At 42.6% G+C, this 16,729-nt stretch overlaps 1 protein-coding gene across 1 annotated transcript; it reads left to right on the forward strand.

Annotated features, from left to right (window-relative positions):
• The first annotated feature begins 286 nt into the window (after positions 1–286).
• Positions 287–12,302, forward strand: LOC103617874 (E3 ubiquitin-protein ligase RNF128). The gene is made up of 6 exons (XM_008636226.2): positions 287–677; positions 4,689–4,760; positions 5,345–5,427; positions 7,983–8,079; positions 9,298–9,475; positions 10,874–12,302. The coding sequence occupies exons 1-6, from the start codon at positions 375–377 to the stop codon at positions 11,008–11,010; spliced, it is 870 nt and encodes a 289-aa protein (XP_008634448.2). The 5' UTR covers positions 287–374; the 3' UTR covers positions 11,011–12,302.
• The last annotated feature ends 4,427 nt before the right edge of the window (positions 12,303–16,729 follow it).

Genomic DNA, 16,729 nt, shown 5'->3' on the forward strand with positions numbered 1-16,729 from the left:
GTTGGATCCATTACAGGAAGCAATCCCTATACAGATATCACAATCCCCAGTGACCTTACTCTGTAGAGGATTTGTTTTTAACTTCCTGTAGTTCAAAGGCATGTTAAAGTGTAAATCGCCAAAGTGTTGTGTCTAAAATAGGACAGGCTGTGTCCTCTATAGGAGTGAGGAGTGCTATGGAGACCAATGACTTCTAAGCATGGTTCACTTATGCAGCTCATAGGTAATGGGACATACTTTCAGCTGGACAAACATATAGTGATGACACTTGTTTTGCATGACATTGTTCCATCAGTTCATATTGAATCTACAAATACTATTTAGAAAGTTCCCACAGTCATTTCTTTAGCACTTGAAGCAGGATATTTAAGACAATGACTCTGATACAACACCTGGGAACTGAGCATGGATTCCCCTTCTCCTTTGCAGGTGCTGAAAAGATCGTTGCAATTATGATTGGCAACCTGAAAGGCATGGAAATCCTGCACCGGATTCAGAGTGGCATGAAAGTCACCATGGTCATCGAAGTGGGCAAAAAGCGCAGTGTTTCCATGAATATCTTCACCATCCTCTTCATCTCCGTGTCATTTTTCGTCGTGGCAGCAGCAACCTTGGGCTGCTATGTGTCTTACTCTGCTCGGAGACTCATTATGGCAAGGGCCCAGTCCAGGGAGCAGGTGAGTTTGTGTCATTGCTGTTTTATACTCCCATCCCCCCGCGGTGTGGATCTCAAGGTTTGTATTCTTTGGTTAAGTATGAAAATGATTGAATTTGTTTGTTTGATCTTTAAAATGCTGAGAGATACATCTTTGCACAGCTTAAAACTTTCCTAAGAACAGCCAAAAGTAAATTCTGTGGAGAAAAGCTGGTTGTACTCAGCTCATAGAAATACTTCCTGAACTGCAGTGCAGCCGTAATGCTGATGTTGTGGGGACTGTGAGAGAGCTGAACTGCTTTTAGCTAACTGCTTTCATCCTTCCCACTTAGCACTGCCTATGTGCTTGTTGTAACAGGAGACAAGACTGGAAGTGTGTCTGCAAAATGGGGCACGACTTTAGCTGCAGGTTGGGAGCCTGCTGCTTGTTGAAAGCTGCTTTCTGACTGAAAGCTTTCTGAGAATTACAGTGACAGACTCAATTAGGGTTGGAAGTATTGGAAGTTGTCATCTGCCTGTGAGATGCAGCATTGCCACTCCTGGATGAAATGGGGAGTTGTCTGTGTAACCTGATGCTGTCTGCTTGCTGATATTTGTGGAAAGAGATGCACAGTCAGTCTCCTGCTGATGAATTCTCTTTCATTCCCTGCCGTCTACCTTAGTCTCACAGCTCTGTTTAATAATGCTAAATAAATCTGGACAGGAAAACCTGGGTGCCCTATGCACTGTTCATTAAATCAAATTGAAATGTTTCCTCCTTTGAAGGTACTTAACAGTGCAGTTGTGAGCTATCAGGCTTTCAAGAAACTACAGAGGTTATTAATGCGTCAGTGATAGCTGGTACTGGGAAAATCCAGTCTGCTTGGCTAGCAGTCTTGGGTTCCATGTGCACAAGGAACTTAGATTGAAAAATAACATTGATAAATGATGTGCTAGTTCCACGTGATTTCAGCAGAACTGAAATCAAGGAGCCCAAATAAGTGCTTTACAGAGTATAAGAATAGAAGAAAGCTTCTCTGCTGTCAGGGTGTAAAAATGTACTGTTCTGTTAAAGTGAAACTCAAAGACAATCTAGAATTGTTTTCGGTTCTTATTGTACCCTGGCATCTCAGACTGACCTCACAGTGATTAGGTGAGTAAAGAATAACAAGAAAATGCTTGTTAGTTCAGGTGAACTACTAAAAGGTAATGCTACCATGTGACCTGTTAGCTGCTGATTGGATTTTCAGTGTAGATCCAAAGTTTGAGAGTTTTAAGTGCTTTGGCTCCATGAAGTACTGAATATTAGTTAAACAACTTCCTGGCTTGTGTGGTACGTCCTGGTGCCTCTCCTGTCATCGTTCAGCCCTTTGAAAACCCAGATTGCCTGGACTTGAGTGACTGTTGAGAAGAGCCAGTCATGTCAGCTTCTGGTCCAAGCAAAAAGAGAAGTTTAGTAGCACATCTATCCTAACCTAACAGTTAAACCAGAGTAGTTCTTTCCTCATGAGCAAGCTACACTGTGCAACCTCCTAGTTCCTTCTTGAATGCATCTTTTCTTCTGGACTTGAAATTCAAGTCTCCACTTCTGCAGTCTCTTCCTGCATTGGGAGGTCAGTGAGCAAGAAGGTGGAAAATTGAGGCAAGCGTGGTAGGTGGCTTTCTACCTGTCTAGTCAGTGGAGTACTGAAAAATTCAGTTCTCAAAATAGTAACCTTTCTTAATAGTGCAAAATGACCCATGATGTTATCTGTGGCCTGGTTTCTAATTTCAGCTCAAGTCTTTGCTTCCTTTGATTTCATAAAGATTAAATGTTGCAGCTGAGAAATGACCTAATTAATGGCTTTGGAGGAGACAAATTGCTCAACTTTTACCAATTCAAACTGCTTTCATGGCAGTAGCTACCTGTGGGGAAGAACTTCCTTAGCTTACAGGAGAAAAGCAGGAGTTCCCAACCCTCCTCAGAGCCGTCTGGTCTGCGCTGCCATGACCGTGCTCACAGGGTCCCAGAAAGGCACCCTTATGCAGAAAGGGCTGGAGGTAAAATTGGCATCTTTGAACAAGGGAGACTGAGGACTAAGCGACTACAAACCTGATTTTCCCAATTAGGTACCTCACTACTTCAGCATGCCAGAGCCTGGATAGGAGCTGGAACCTGACCTGTTTTGTAATATCTTGACTCTATTTCCTCAACTTAGCTATTTCTTCTAGCTTTTTCTGGGTTGGGGCTTTTATACTTCTAACATAATTCACGTTTCACATTTGCTTGAAAAACTTGGCTTCACAAAATGCTTTGACATTCCAAGCTTGAGTATCCTGGTAGACTATTCAACAAAAAGCTGCTTCTGCAACCTTTCTCCATCCCCTGGAGGGATTTTCTGCTGTACTTGCTAAAATCAATGTTAAAGGTGACTTTGGCATTGATGCATTTAATGAGAAGCAATTAAACTGGTACCCATGCAAAACTTAAAATATTGTTTCAGTAAATTATTAACAGTGCAGCCAGTTGGGTCCTGTCTAATATGCTTGGCATGACATTAGATGTGTAGATGAGATATGAGGGAGTACATTCCTAGAAAGTTTAGTTTTCAGTTAATAACAAGTAGTGGTGACAATTCTGGCCATGTATGAGAAGTACTTACATTGCTGCATTCCTGCTCTGTTGATGTTACCCTGTTTGCTGCTCAGACTTTCGGGGACCTCAGTAAACAGCAGTGTGTGGCTGCTGCTCTGTGGCTTCAGTCTCAAACCTTGACAAGGGCAACATAATTTCAAAGTTAACCATAAGCAGCATACAGAAACATATATTGATGTCTTCAGCAGAACTTCACAAACTTCCAAGAAAACCTCAGTAGTTCTTGTTTCTAAACAAATCTGCACATCTGCATCCTTCACCTTTGGACTGTATGTGTCTCTTCCTTGATAGCTGTTGGTAGCTGTCAGCTGTTAAACTCTTAAAGCATGCACATGGGTACTCTTAGGGCACAAAAACAACACTGATACAAAAATAGTTCATTTTGTACCAAGACTACTTGACAGAGTCCCAGGGGGATGTGTAAATCAACTTGTTTGATATTAACTGCTTCAGCACAAGGAATCTTATGCAGATTTGAATGACCAGTCCTTGCAAGATTGTTAGGTCTCAGCAACAGCCCTCCTCCCACCTGCCCTTCTGTACTTGTGCCACCAGCACTGCACTTGGAAAAGTTTCATGTAAATGAGCTAAAATGCCGAAGGAGATGGAATGCTGGAAAGCCAACAGTGCAGGGCTCCTGCACAGAGCAGTTGAATTGGAAAGAGGCTTTTTGGTTAGCTGCAAAACTTGAGTCTGCTCTGTCCCTGCGGTAAGTGTTGTGTTGGGGATGGCACTGCCAGAGCTGCCTGAGGTGCACCGGGGAGGGAGAGGACAGTCGTATTCTGAGTCGGTGGAACGGCACCAACGTGTGACCTTTAAACAGAGGTTGGCTCCTGGGCTAATTCCAGGCACTGCACTGACAGCTGGACAGCAACAGTTGCCAGGCAAGCTGTAAAGCAGTGGAAGCAGAGGAGTAGTTCAGGGTGTGTTGGTGCTAAGTGTGCTGACTGGTAAAAAGAATCTCTCTCACCTTTCATCAGAATGTGAGTCTGTGGCAGGAAGGTGTCCTAAAGTGAGTAAAACATAAAACAGTTGATTGTTGAACTCAATGTTCAGTCTTCTGTACCAAGTCAGTTTGAAGGCTTCTCTTTGTTTTGACTGGGTCTAATCTGATCAAGGTATTATCTTGCACCTTTAAAAAAAAAAAAACTTTTTCAAAACCCCTTGGATTTCCTGTGCTTTGTGAAAAGGTTAGGTTACAACCAAAGCAGACCTAAGCCTTCTTGGTGTGTCACCCAGTCAGTAACCATATCAGTATGTCCCAAAACTGTTGTCTCCAAATAGCAGGTCATGCTTACTTGGCTTGTTTTGATAACATCAGTTTTAGAACTGTTACCTGCTTGCAGCAGGCCCCTGGGTAAGTATTAGTAAGTGAATAGAAAAATGGCTGTGTCTAACCAGAACTGCTTTGTGTCACAGCGGCGGCTGAGGGCCAGGGCTAAGAAGGCCATTGAACAGATGCAGCTACGCACCCTGAAGGAAGGGGACAAGGTAGGACTGACCCTGTGATCTCTCCTGCTTTACAGCACAGCCTTTGCACAGAACCCAGCGAGCTCCCTCGTGCTGGAGGAGGATGCAGAAGTCTCTCTGAGGCTGTAACTCTTGGTGGCAGAGACAGTTCCTCTTTCAGACCAGGTCCTTTTCCAGGCTGCAAGACTTACATTCTTATAAATCAGTTTATTTTGTTAGCTGCTTGCTCGTAGTCTTGCTGATGTGAGAGGTCCTAATTTGCTGACATGGATGCTTAAACATAAACTAGTATCTAATCAGCTTCCCTGGCTCTTCTTTCTGTAACTAAAACTGGAGGTAGCAGTTTCTAAACCTCTACAGTAGTGCCTTCAGTAATCCAATGATGGTTTCAGCTGGAATTCTAAACCATGGGTTTAAACTTTCAGTGCTTCTTTTGAAGTGTCAGCTTGACTGTGACTAATCCACTAAGTGTGTTTATATAAGATTATATTCAGGAGCATCATGGATGACTCTAGCTAGACCCATTTGTCTGCAATAAATATGACTGGAGTTCAGAGGAAGCTTTCAAAGTGTGTTAAAGCTGTAAATTCATTTCACTGTTTTAGGAAACTGGTCCAGATGGAGATTCCTGTGTTGTGTGCTTTGAGCAGTACAAGGCGAATGACGTAATGCGTGTTCTGACTTGCAAGTAAGTTGTCTTCCAAATTGCCCCTTTATCCAAAACTCTGCCATGTTTGTTAACAAACTTTCATCAAGTTGTTGTACAGTGAGAATTCTTGAATATCTATCAAAACAATATTTTGAACAACAGAAAATGTGTGAATACACATTTGTAGTGTGCCCCAATGGCTTGTGTTCATCACTTCCCCTGTGAGTGCATTGACACACACAACTTGGCAGACCACAGTGTCCCTCAAGGGGATGCCAGGGCTTTTAAAATATTTCTTCCTTTGCTGGTGTATAAGAATGTTACCACTAACTTGCAGATAATTGGCAAAATGTTGCCCATTTCTTGTCCCTTACATTACCACTTACTAAGAGGGTTGTGTTTCTGCTAAATTTGTTAAATCATGCTGGCTTTTGTAGTTTAAAATAAAGCATTTCTATTCTTGTATGCATCCTCTGAGATAGAGACCAAAGTAGAGCTATAGCAGTTTATTTTTCTAGAATTCTCCCCTGTTGTATCTCATTCCTGTGCTGCTGTGGAAGCTCAGTAGTGAAGCACTAAGGCTTTAATGTGATTGCTCCTAAGGTGAGCAATGAAGCAGCCTCAAGGCTTAAGGAAACTTGTTCTGTGGGATTTCCCCCTGTGCCTGCTGACTGGGAATGCTCTGGCCAAGCTTCTAAAATCAGAGGGCTGCCAGGTGAACTGCCCAAACTGTGCATAGGAAGAGGTGTCATAACCCTTAGGGAGGGTTACAAAAAGCACTTGGAACCATTTTGATGTAGGATAATGAAGTTCTGAAGAATAGAAAAATGGGTAGCTGCTGTTGTGTGCTGAGCAGTGCTGTCAAACACTGTCAAATCTCAGCTGAAGTTACCTGTGCACCAGGTTACAGTTTTGCAAAGGCTTTCTCTGCTCCCAAGCAGTAGAACCTCTAAGCTGTTTTGATAACACAAAGTTGGTCTGCTAAAGTGTTATCAACCAGCTTTCTTGATATAATGCTTAAAACTTTAGAAAAAACCAAAACTGAATAACCTTTCAGGCATGTGTGTTAATGACTATTCAGTTGTCTTGTTATGTTTATGCTCATGGGTAGTTTTGCTTAGTAATGGACAAAGTCCCATGAGTACAGGAACTTTTAGACAGGCTCCAGACAACTTTTCCTTGATAGGAGACCTGACTTCTCATTATTTCCCTATAAGCCCTGCTAATCTTGGTATGAACCTGCAAACAAAGCATGACTTATTTGGGTAAGAGTGGAGTAACATCTTTTGAATGTGTTCTTCATACACGAATTTCCTGCATTTGCTCTGAGACTGCTTTTATGTACATTTGTGATGTTACATTCCTCTGCAGCCCAAATGTAGCTCTCAGAGGCACACTAGCTTGAAATGACTGCATGGACTTGATAATCTTCACAAGTGGTGATATCTGCCAGTATCAACCATATAAAATTCTCCCTCACATGAGTTATAAACTGATATTTACTGCAAGAACATGCTGGTGGTTGACCTCAACACTTCGAGCATACTTGTTGAAAGCATTTAACTGTATCTATGAAAGAACCACACAAAGGAGTGCTCCTGTGAGTCACATTGGTGGTATCTGAGTCCCTAGGGTGTGGGTATTTGCCGAGGGCATTCATGTCCAGAGAGTCAAACTGAATGCATTTATAGTTGGAGAGGTTCGCAAGTCCAGTGTTAAGTTCAAGGACTTAAAATAGTGAGGTGTCAAGGAAGTCTCAGGTTTTATTCTAAACATGGTGTTGATGCAGCTGGAAGGAAGTGCCGATTATGTGAGCTGAATTGGAGAATCCTTGGATCCTTCTGGAGTGTAGGGCTGCTGAGCACTGGATGTGGTGATCTCCACACTTACTTCATAATAGAGTTGATTAATACTGAGCACTGCTTGTTTGCCTTGCTGTTTCTATTCAGGCTGAGGGAACAGGCAGATTAGAGGATTTCAAGTCATTCTCCTAAATCTGTGGCCTAATTTAAACCCATTGTGGAATTGAGTGTCTTAATAGAAGCATCCATTTGCATCTGTGATGGCTGAGCTATATTTACTTTCTTGAGTGTAAAGCCTGCCAAATACCCACTTGGGATACACAGTGATTGTACAGACACAGTAAATGGGTGGGAGTACAGTTTATCTTGAGGACCTAAGTCTGTGAGATGATTTGCCTATGTAGTTATAACAAAAACAAGTGCTATTTAGTCATCTGCATCTGCACGACAGAAGTTAACCTTAAAGCTGAGGCTGAGATGTCAAAAGCTGTATCATCTAAATTATTGGCTAGGAGTGTATTGTACACAGTTTTGGAAAAACAGCTTTAGACTGGTTTAGCAAAAAGGGTAATGCTGAATTCTAGCAAGTTGTATTGGGATACTAATAAGCACAAACCAGCTACAGGTTGAAAGATCAACTGTCCATAACTTTCAGCTGAAACTTGTGGCAAAACAAGGTCATCTGTTCTAGAAGGAATAAATTCTTGGGGTTACAAAAGGGTCCTTCATAGCTGGCACATGAGCAATCTTCCTGGTATGAAAACTAACTTGTTGGCTACATTCTTCCACCAGCCATGTCTTCCACAAGACCTGTATTGACCCCTGGCTTCTGGAACACGGGACGTGTCCTCTGTGCAAATGTGACATCCTCAAAGTGTTGGGTGTTGAGGTAAGCCAGCAGCCTGTGGTCGTGGCAGCCGCAGAGGCCATCCTGCCCTTAACGAGAGTCCGGTGTAGAGAGCAGCTTGTTAATTGTGTATGTTAACTTTGATAGAGGTCTTTTGTTCTCTCTGGAAGATGCATACCCGGGAAATGACCACAGCTATAAGCACCAGGTGTGAATGTTTTTCCTTTATCTCCCAGAACATGGGGAGATGGCATGTTTTCGTGAATGGCTGATAAGGGGCAGAAAAGTCTGCCCTGCCTCGTGTTTGGTGGTGTAGCTGTTTTGTCTTTCCCTCTGCACGTTCCCAAAACTTTCTTAAAACTTTCCCATGGTAGAAACATATAAATACTGAAGTGTGTGTAATAAAGATGGATCCTGCTACAAGAAGCAGTGGTCTCTGTGTTTTTTCCAAGCTGCTGCAGCAGCTGCCAATTGCAGTGTTACACTGCTGTCGTGGCCACATCTTGAGCTATTTCATGCTGCCTCTAGAGTGCAGGTGATAAACACAGGTGTTGCCATGTCTGTGCCCAGATGCTACAGGAGTAATTGCTGTGTCCCTTTTAGGGAAGCCTGCAGCTGACCTGGTGTGAGTTGGTATCACCTAAAGGCTTGGGCAGAATGTTAGCCAAAGCTGACTCATGCCTGACGGAAGATTCGGTCTTAACTGTTGTGCTTCCAGCTAAGGGTGTTTCTCATATCTTCAGGCAGACTTTAACAACTCATACTGTCCCTGAAACCAGCTTCTCTTCAGCTGTTCAGTACTTGGAGTCCGTGAAAAGTGAATGTGTTAGCATGTATGACATTTCTGGAACTGCGTGATTTCCTGGGATACATCAGGAATTTCTGATGTGTTCTGTAATTGCTTATTGTTGCAAGTGCCAGAGGAAGATGCTGTTGCTAGTGCCTGATGCTGCCTGGACCAGCAAAAATGTAAGCCAGTTTGCCTGGGGGAGGCAGATCTCCACTGTGTGGAAGGAAGATTCTCTTTTCCTGGTACTGGGCAAACAATGCAGAAGCTGTGTCTGAACTTCCCACTCAATTAGGCAGTAACTGGTTTTCACCTCTGATGCTGGAGGTTAACAGCAGAGCTTTTATTCCATTTAATGTTTTTTCCTCTGCATAAAAGTGCTCTGGACTCAGTCCTTGTGGGCACTGTTCTCCTGGAACGATGCAGTCTCCTGCCAAGTTGCAATTTAATCCTTTTCTCTTTTGTTCACAAAGATGGATGTAGAACCACGGTCTGAGCCTGTGCAAGCCCCAGGATCCAGTGGCCAGAGACCTCTATCCACTGTTACTATAGTTAATGAAGAGGATAATCTTAGTGAAACGGCATCATCTGGATATGATTCTGTACAGGGACCAGATGAATCTGCTCAGGAGGCACATGCACCATCAGAAAGTACGTCTACTGTTTCATCTGCCTTGCTAGATCACATTGCACTTGGCTGCTTAGGCTGTGAATTAGGGGGAGTTGCCTTCATAGCATCTCACAGGGCTTGAATACTTTTGTTTTTCAGGGTTATCTTAATCTTCCCTTTTGTTTTAGCCCTTAGCTCTGACACTCGGTCTTTGTTTTCAAATGAAACGAAGCCTTAGTGTGAATTAAAAGCCGAAGTCTATGAAAGAGTAGTTCAAAGTCAGAGGCTTACTACTTCAAGAGCAGAGATTTTTCCAAATATGTCCCTTACCCCTTTGTCTCTTTGGAGATTTCATTTGGATGAGTGAGTGTTGCTTTGCTACCAGATCATCTGCTTTAAGTAGGTACTTACAGAAAACTTTTGGGGAGTCAGTCCTGCTCTAGCTCAGATGGTGCAAGAGAGAGGAGGCAGATACTTCAATTGAATTTCAGATTTGCTAAGGCTGAGTCATCCTTGAACACTTTTAGAGAGTGTTAATTTGGAAAGACTATCAGATTTTCCAAATACCTTATTTTTTTGAACAAGAGCAAACCACTTGAAAACGTCTTTTTAGTGGTCAGCTTTGCCAACACATACTCAGTGTGGCTGTTGGCTTTAAAAATGGAAAGGTTGCAGGTAAACAAATGAAAGTAACTACCCCTGAATTGTGGCATGGCCTTAGGAAGGGGATGCTCTATTTCTCATGGGAAGACTAGCTGACAGGAAAATCTGGGATTTGCTGCCTGCCTCCTGTGGGACTTGTTGCTGCAGCAAGTGGTGTGTGTTCAGCAGTGCTCTGTTGAAGCACCCCAGTAGAGAAGGGGACACTTCCTATGAGCTAAACATCAGAAGTTGAAATTGCATCCCCCTAAGCAACTCAAGGTGTGCTGGGTTAGTTACGTGGGTCATTCTCGTGTATTCTCACTTGGAGTGGGAAGGGCACACAGGGACATCAGCCAGACAAGGTTAGTCTGTAGGGAGAAGGCCTTCCTGTCCAAATCAGCATAGCCCCCGCCCTAATTCATCCTGAGCCTGGTCTCTAGGAGTTGCTCTTGATGCCTGCCTTCAGCAGCCTAAAGATTCAAGACTTGGTAATATCCTCCAGGTTGGATTTTGTAGCCATGTAGGGCCTTCTGTGGCTTAAGCACACAACTTCAGCTTGCTTAGCACTACTGAGCTGAGTAGGTGTCTGCAGAAAGGACAGGCAGTGACAAGAGTGGGCTCCCAAACTAACAAGGGGCAGGAGGAGAGAGGTAGTGGGAGCATGGCCTTGGATTTCCATCTCTGCAGGAAAAGTGCAGTGAGCTTGCGCAAATCAAGTGCGTGTGGTTTGCTTTAAGGTGCTAACGCTTGGCTGTGACACTTTTTAACTTGTCTTCACTTGGCTTTCTTCTGGACAGATGACAGCACACATCCTGTAAGTGAAGAATCCCAGCCCTCCACTGTGACCGTCTTTTCACACGGTGACAACCCAGGTTTTGAGGGAGATGAAACACAAGTTTGTGAAGGCAGGATTGTTTGTGAAGTCACGCTTTGAGAACATGTCCAGCCACATGGTGCAAGCTTTCTGCAAGGAACTGCTTACTGCCATTCCATATAAACCAAAAGTTGCAAGACTGTTGCAGAAAATGCTGCATTGGCAATGTTTAGATAAATAGACTTGTCCAAATCATAATTGTATGGTTTGCCTTTCTTAAAACTGTATTTCCCGCAGGAGTTTTAACACTCTCCAGATAAAGCTGTCTTAAATATAAAGAAAACCAGCAGATCTTCACTAAAACAAAAGTTCCATCTTCAGCAAAGCTTCTGTACCGTATTTGAGTTGTTTAAATGAGAAGATTTTTTACATCATAGTTGTCTCCACTGGGAATCGTTTTGAGTTGGGTCTTTTTGTTGTTTATTGTTTTCATTCAAGTGGATTTTCATTGTAAACAAATTTATTTTGATCTGTTCTAATACTTACTTATGAGACACAGTTTTGTTTAAAGCAACATGGTCTTTAATGTTTGATAGGAGAAAGTGCAAACTAATGCTTGTCAAACTGGATTTTGTCCACAGTGTCTTTGGTTCTCTAGTAACCAACTGATTCTCTACCTCTCAACTCCAGCCTGCCAACCCCACATTCCTAAAGGGGAAGAAAAGAGAGCTGCAAGCTGACAGGCCAAATCTGACTTTCTGTAAAGGGAACAACTGCAGGAACTTTTCAAACCTTGTTCACGTTAGCCTGTTAGTCTGAAAGATCCTCAAGTGATCTGGGGAGTTAAAACCATTTCTAGCACCAGCAATATGCCAGAGTCCTGGCTTTGTGGGAGTCTGGGATAACTTCAGGAAAGACTCAGCTGAAGATGAAAAGACAGATTCTTACAAAAGGATCTGCTGTGTTTTGTTCAGAAAATGATCCAGCCTCTGAAAAATGCTGGTCTGTTGCTGTACATTGTCTTGCTCAAGTGCACAAGCTGCAGGGAGATCCGATGTCCTGAGAGTGTAACAGAGGGTTGGAGAAGCTGTCCGTCCTCTGTGTGGAGTTGAGATGGGGTCAAGGAGGAGCACTGGGTGCCTCAATAGTAAGTGACTTGGCCTTGTCCAGCAAAGGTAACTAAGGACATCTTATAAATGCACTTTATTTTTTTACCTCTGCACCTCTGACTAGTTTCTAATGTTTAGTACGACTTTGTCTTAAAGCCTGCAATAAATAACTTAAGAATCTGGGGGGTGAAAGCAATGCATTTTCTTAGCTATAGTACAAATGAAATGGTTGTAAATATTTCGTAATTTGTATTGAATTTGAATATGAAAATGTAAATGTAAATAAAACTCTATTTTTGATGATCCTGACTCACATAAAATATTACCAGCTCTCATGGAAACATGATGAATTTGCCCTGTCCCACAACCTCAAAACACATCTTTCTTTTGGAAGGCCAAAAAGCTGAGCAAACACTGCTAAGTAATTGGAATAAGGAGTGCTAGTTATGTGCAGGATGCTGCTGTTACATGGATTGAAATTGTGTTGAGGGGCTTAAACCAAGTAGCTGTACTCAATGTTAAAGAAAATCCAAGCACCTTAGGGTGTGTACAAGGGCATGTTGAATTGTTCTACAAGGCATGTTCAGCACAAGGCAGTCTGCCACGTGCACTTCAGACCAGACTGGCTGCATCTCACTTTTCCTCTGTCAAGTTGCTCAGAAGCCCTTCCTTACCCAAGGGTGTGCTTGCTTTGAAGAAAAAACATTTTAAAAATTATTATGTGTCCTTTGTTCTATACTCTGCTGTGATATACAGTAAAAGCCTGTCGCTCTCCTGGCCAGTTTGGGAGCAGTTAAGTCTTGTGTTTCTTTCTAGCTCAGTTCCAAGTTCAGTCTAGAAAATGCCAGTTGGTTCTAAGCTCCAGTTGCAAAGCTGATTATAATCAGACTCCACTCTGAAGCTGTAATTTGCTGTGATTGCCTTTTTATTCTACCTCTCAAGTGCAGAGCAGTGAAAGGAACAGCCAAGCAGTAACTATGCAGCCCCCGATCACTTCATTCCATTTCACAAAGCTGGTATAAATTCATTGTGGTGTGTAAGCTGCAATGTAGTAGAATCTTATGAGGATACAGTCTCATGAAATCATCTCCCAGTCTTGTATTCAATGGGAGCAAAATTTGATGTTCAAAATAAAAACAGGATTCAGATCAATTCAATACATTGAAAGGCACTTCTTGGGTTGCTTTGTTTGTAGAATTCAAGCTTTACATTTACTGCCTTTTAAGAGGAACAAATCTGCCTTTTCCCCAGTACTTGTATTTCTAAGGCTAATGTGAATGCATAGCACTTTCTCAGGGAATGCATTAGGGGAGAACTGGGGGGGTGCAGAAGCTCACGTTGATGAACCTGTACTGCTGTAGGATCAGGTGATGTGTATGTGATCTGCCAAGGCAGCAGCTTGCTTGCTCAAGACACTTCGCTAATTTTCAGAGAGATATTTGGGATTCTTATATCAAAGGTGACCCACTGCTAAAGGAACACATTCAGGGTAAGTACCAGAGCAGTATTTGAGCTACTGTTAGGCAGAACTTAATGGTTCTCCAGTATTGCAGCTTAACTTGCAAGTCTGCCATGCTCTTACCTGCGCAGGTTTGTTTATAACTAGTAGCTATGCAAGGGATTTGGTTTAAAAATGAAAGTGTAAATTTCGTGAACACTATCTGTGATACTAAACTTGGGACTGTTGCTGCCAGACTGCCTTAAAGAAATTTCAAAGTTCCACTCTCACTTTTTGTAGTTCCAAGTTTCCATGGATAGCAGCTGTCTTTAACCAACCCTACTTAGGGGACTGTGCAGCAAAATTGTCACTTGTTTTTGGTGATGCCACGGGCTAGAATGTCTCCGGGTCGTGTATATGTACGTGTTTGTGCCCTGGCATGACAGACTCTTTCCTCTAAGCAAGAGGCCAACAGGAATGTACCTGGGGATAGAGTTGTTCCTGACAAGCAGTAAAAACTTGCTGTTATTGTGCAGTAGTTTTGGCGTTTTCTATAGATACGCTAATGCTCGTGGATAATGGAATGATATAGATGAAATGATGAGCCCACAAGTGGTACAGTTGCTAAAATGTCTGCCTATTGACTGTTAATATTCCCACTGAGTCACACAGACATGTCAATTCTTCTGTCCCCAAAGAACAAACTGAACAGGCTCCAGCATCGTGGCCAAGTGTTTACTCACTCCCTCAGGGAAAGGAAGGGAGTCACCCCTCTCCCTCAGGCATGCCCTGATCTAGACACTTGAGTGGAACACTTGTGTGGTCTCAAAGGGGAACTGGGAAAATTTTTTTATCCCTGGTGGAGAGGAAGCCTTGTTGCCTGGTGCTGGATAACTGTGCTCTCTTGTAAATCAGGCTTTACAACAGCAGGACTTAATTTTAAATGCCAAATCAAAATAAGACCATTTTCTCATCTTGAGGAAAATTTTCAGGTGTCCGTATAGAAATGTAGTTTCAGATGAGAATTTTGCTTAAAGGATAAAGCAGGACTTATGATGAGGGCCTGCAAACATATAAAAGCAGTTTGAGTCACAGGGGCTATTGGACTCTTGCCATAAAATGGAGAGACTTAGTCCATCTCAGTCTTTAGAGGGGAAATTCTGCACTTCACAAGTCCCCTAAGAATTGGACATAATAAATACAGACATTTACCTTGCCCGTGTGATTTAAATTTCTTTCCATGTTTAACACACCAGCACAGAAGGTAGCCCTGCCTTTTCCCTCAGGTTTAGACTGATGCCTTTCCTGTGCAGATGTGAATGGGGCTCCTCTCCTGCAGGGGTGTAATGTCTGCGGTTTGGAAGAGATCAAGGAAAATCTACTGGCGTCAGCAATTAATTTTGGTTTCAAGAGAAAATTGAAATCAAATTGCAGCGTTCATGCTGTGTGAATTAAAAATTATGTAATACTCCTAGTGCAACTCTGCATTGTTCAACAGTTGCTTATACAGAGTGAATCCAAAATTTATTTATATAGCTATTTATTTATATTATCTTGACGTGGTTATTTGAAAGAAATAATTTCCAATATCTAATATAAGTCTTGAATAAGTGAAAGAAAAAGTCTGCAGCCCTAAATAGATCGGTATTGCTGTAGAACGCATTGATTACACTGTAGCATGATTGTGCACTGATTAAGGTTTTCAAATGGCTATATATAAATTTCTCCAAGTCCATAGAGGAGCACTCTTTGCATCTTAGCAGGATTTGATTAAGAATCCAGTGCCTGAGGGAATTGGAAAAAAGAAAGACATTCAAGACCTTGAAACGAGGAGAGAAAAACAGAACACTTTCCAAGCAGTAGCATTTTACTGTTAAATATTTATCCAATTAAAAAAGTTTGAATGTTACATTAGCAAGTAACACATGTCCTAACATGTCCAGTGTGTGCATGAGTCAACAAAAGGCAAGTTCTGGGTACGAAATGCCAAGGGCCTCTTCCTTAAAATTATCATCAGAATTAGAAGGTCTTTGTTAGGTCCTTAATTTTCTGTATCCAGGGGCTTGTCTAATTGAGGAAAATTAAATGGTAAACACTCTCTCTGGGAATGCTCTTAGAGGAGCAGGATCCATGCAGGAACCACTCAATCAGTTCAGCTGGTAAATCCCCAGCAATGTCTGTTAACTTGTGGCTTCAGGTGGGGGATTGAAGACGCTGCCTCATGAAGAGCTGTGTGCCAGGGTATCTGGGACTCTCATTAATGTTTGATCTGTGTCAGTTACCACGTACTGGCTAATGACTTTTATTTTTCCTTTCTAGTAAAGGTAGACCACCAGAAATTTGTTGCTTCCTCTTCTGTTATAAAAACAAGTAAAAAAATGGTATTAGTTAAATCTATATCTGGTCCCCAAAGTAGAACTCTTCAAGACTACAGCTCCTCTTGCTGTTGTGCAATGAGTGATAGAAAAGGAAAAAAAAAGTCTTATACCCGTGTAATTCACCCAGTTTTGAAGCTTCCCGTGAGTTAAATGTGATTGCACACTTGGGTCTGCTTTCACACTGGCCCTTTGGGTAGGTGGTTGCTTATGCAGCTGGAAGTGGATGAGCATTGCTAAATAATTTCTGAGACTGCTTGGCAAAACCTCGCTGTGCCTGTGCTCACAAATAGACCAGTGCTGGCAGCAGCATTTTTGGTGAAGTACTATTGAAAACCATGAAGGAAGGCAGGATGAAGCAAAAGTGCCAAGGTTGCAATGTATAGTTAGTGCACAATGTGCGTAATTTTTTTTAGAAAGAGCTCAGAGTAGAGGCTGATTTTAAACAACTGTCTGCTGCATTTTTTGTATGACACACAATCAATAAAGCATTATCCTTGAAAAATCTCAGGAAGGTCAATTATGCTGGAAGTAGAGTGCTAAGGGAAGTGCACAGAAGTTCCTGGGAAACAGGAAGGTCTACTCAGTACTGAATGACAGATGGTGTTGTAACAGGAGTGAATCTTGCATGGAGGTGGGAAGAGACGGTAACTCTGGGAACTCCTCGGCACCAGAGACTGGAGCAGAGTAGGCAGTAGGGCCTCCAGCCCTCTGAAGCTCGTTTGTTTTTTTTATCAGCTTCTTTCTCTCTGCGCCCCAACCCTCGCCTGCAGTGCCAGGCCCAGTGCTGACTGGAACACACCTGGGCGCCACACACCGTCTCTGGTGAGGATCGTCTGTCCTCTGGGCTGAAAATGGAGTCAGGTTTGGCCAGAACTGAAAACGGGACTTGTGCCATGGGCAGAGCGGCCGCAGCA

This window comes from Corvus brachyrhynchos, unplaced genomic scaffold, assembly GCF_000691975.1.
Source record: "Corvus brachyrhynchos isolate BGI_N302 unplaced genomic scaffold, ASM69197v1 scaffold346, whole genome shotgun sequence".
NCBI lineage: Eukaryota > Metazoa > Chordata > Aves > Passeriformes > Corvidae > Corvus > Corvus brachyrhynchos.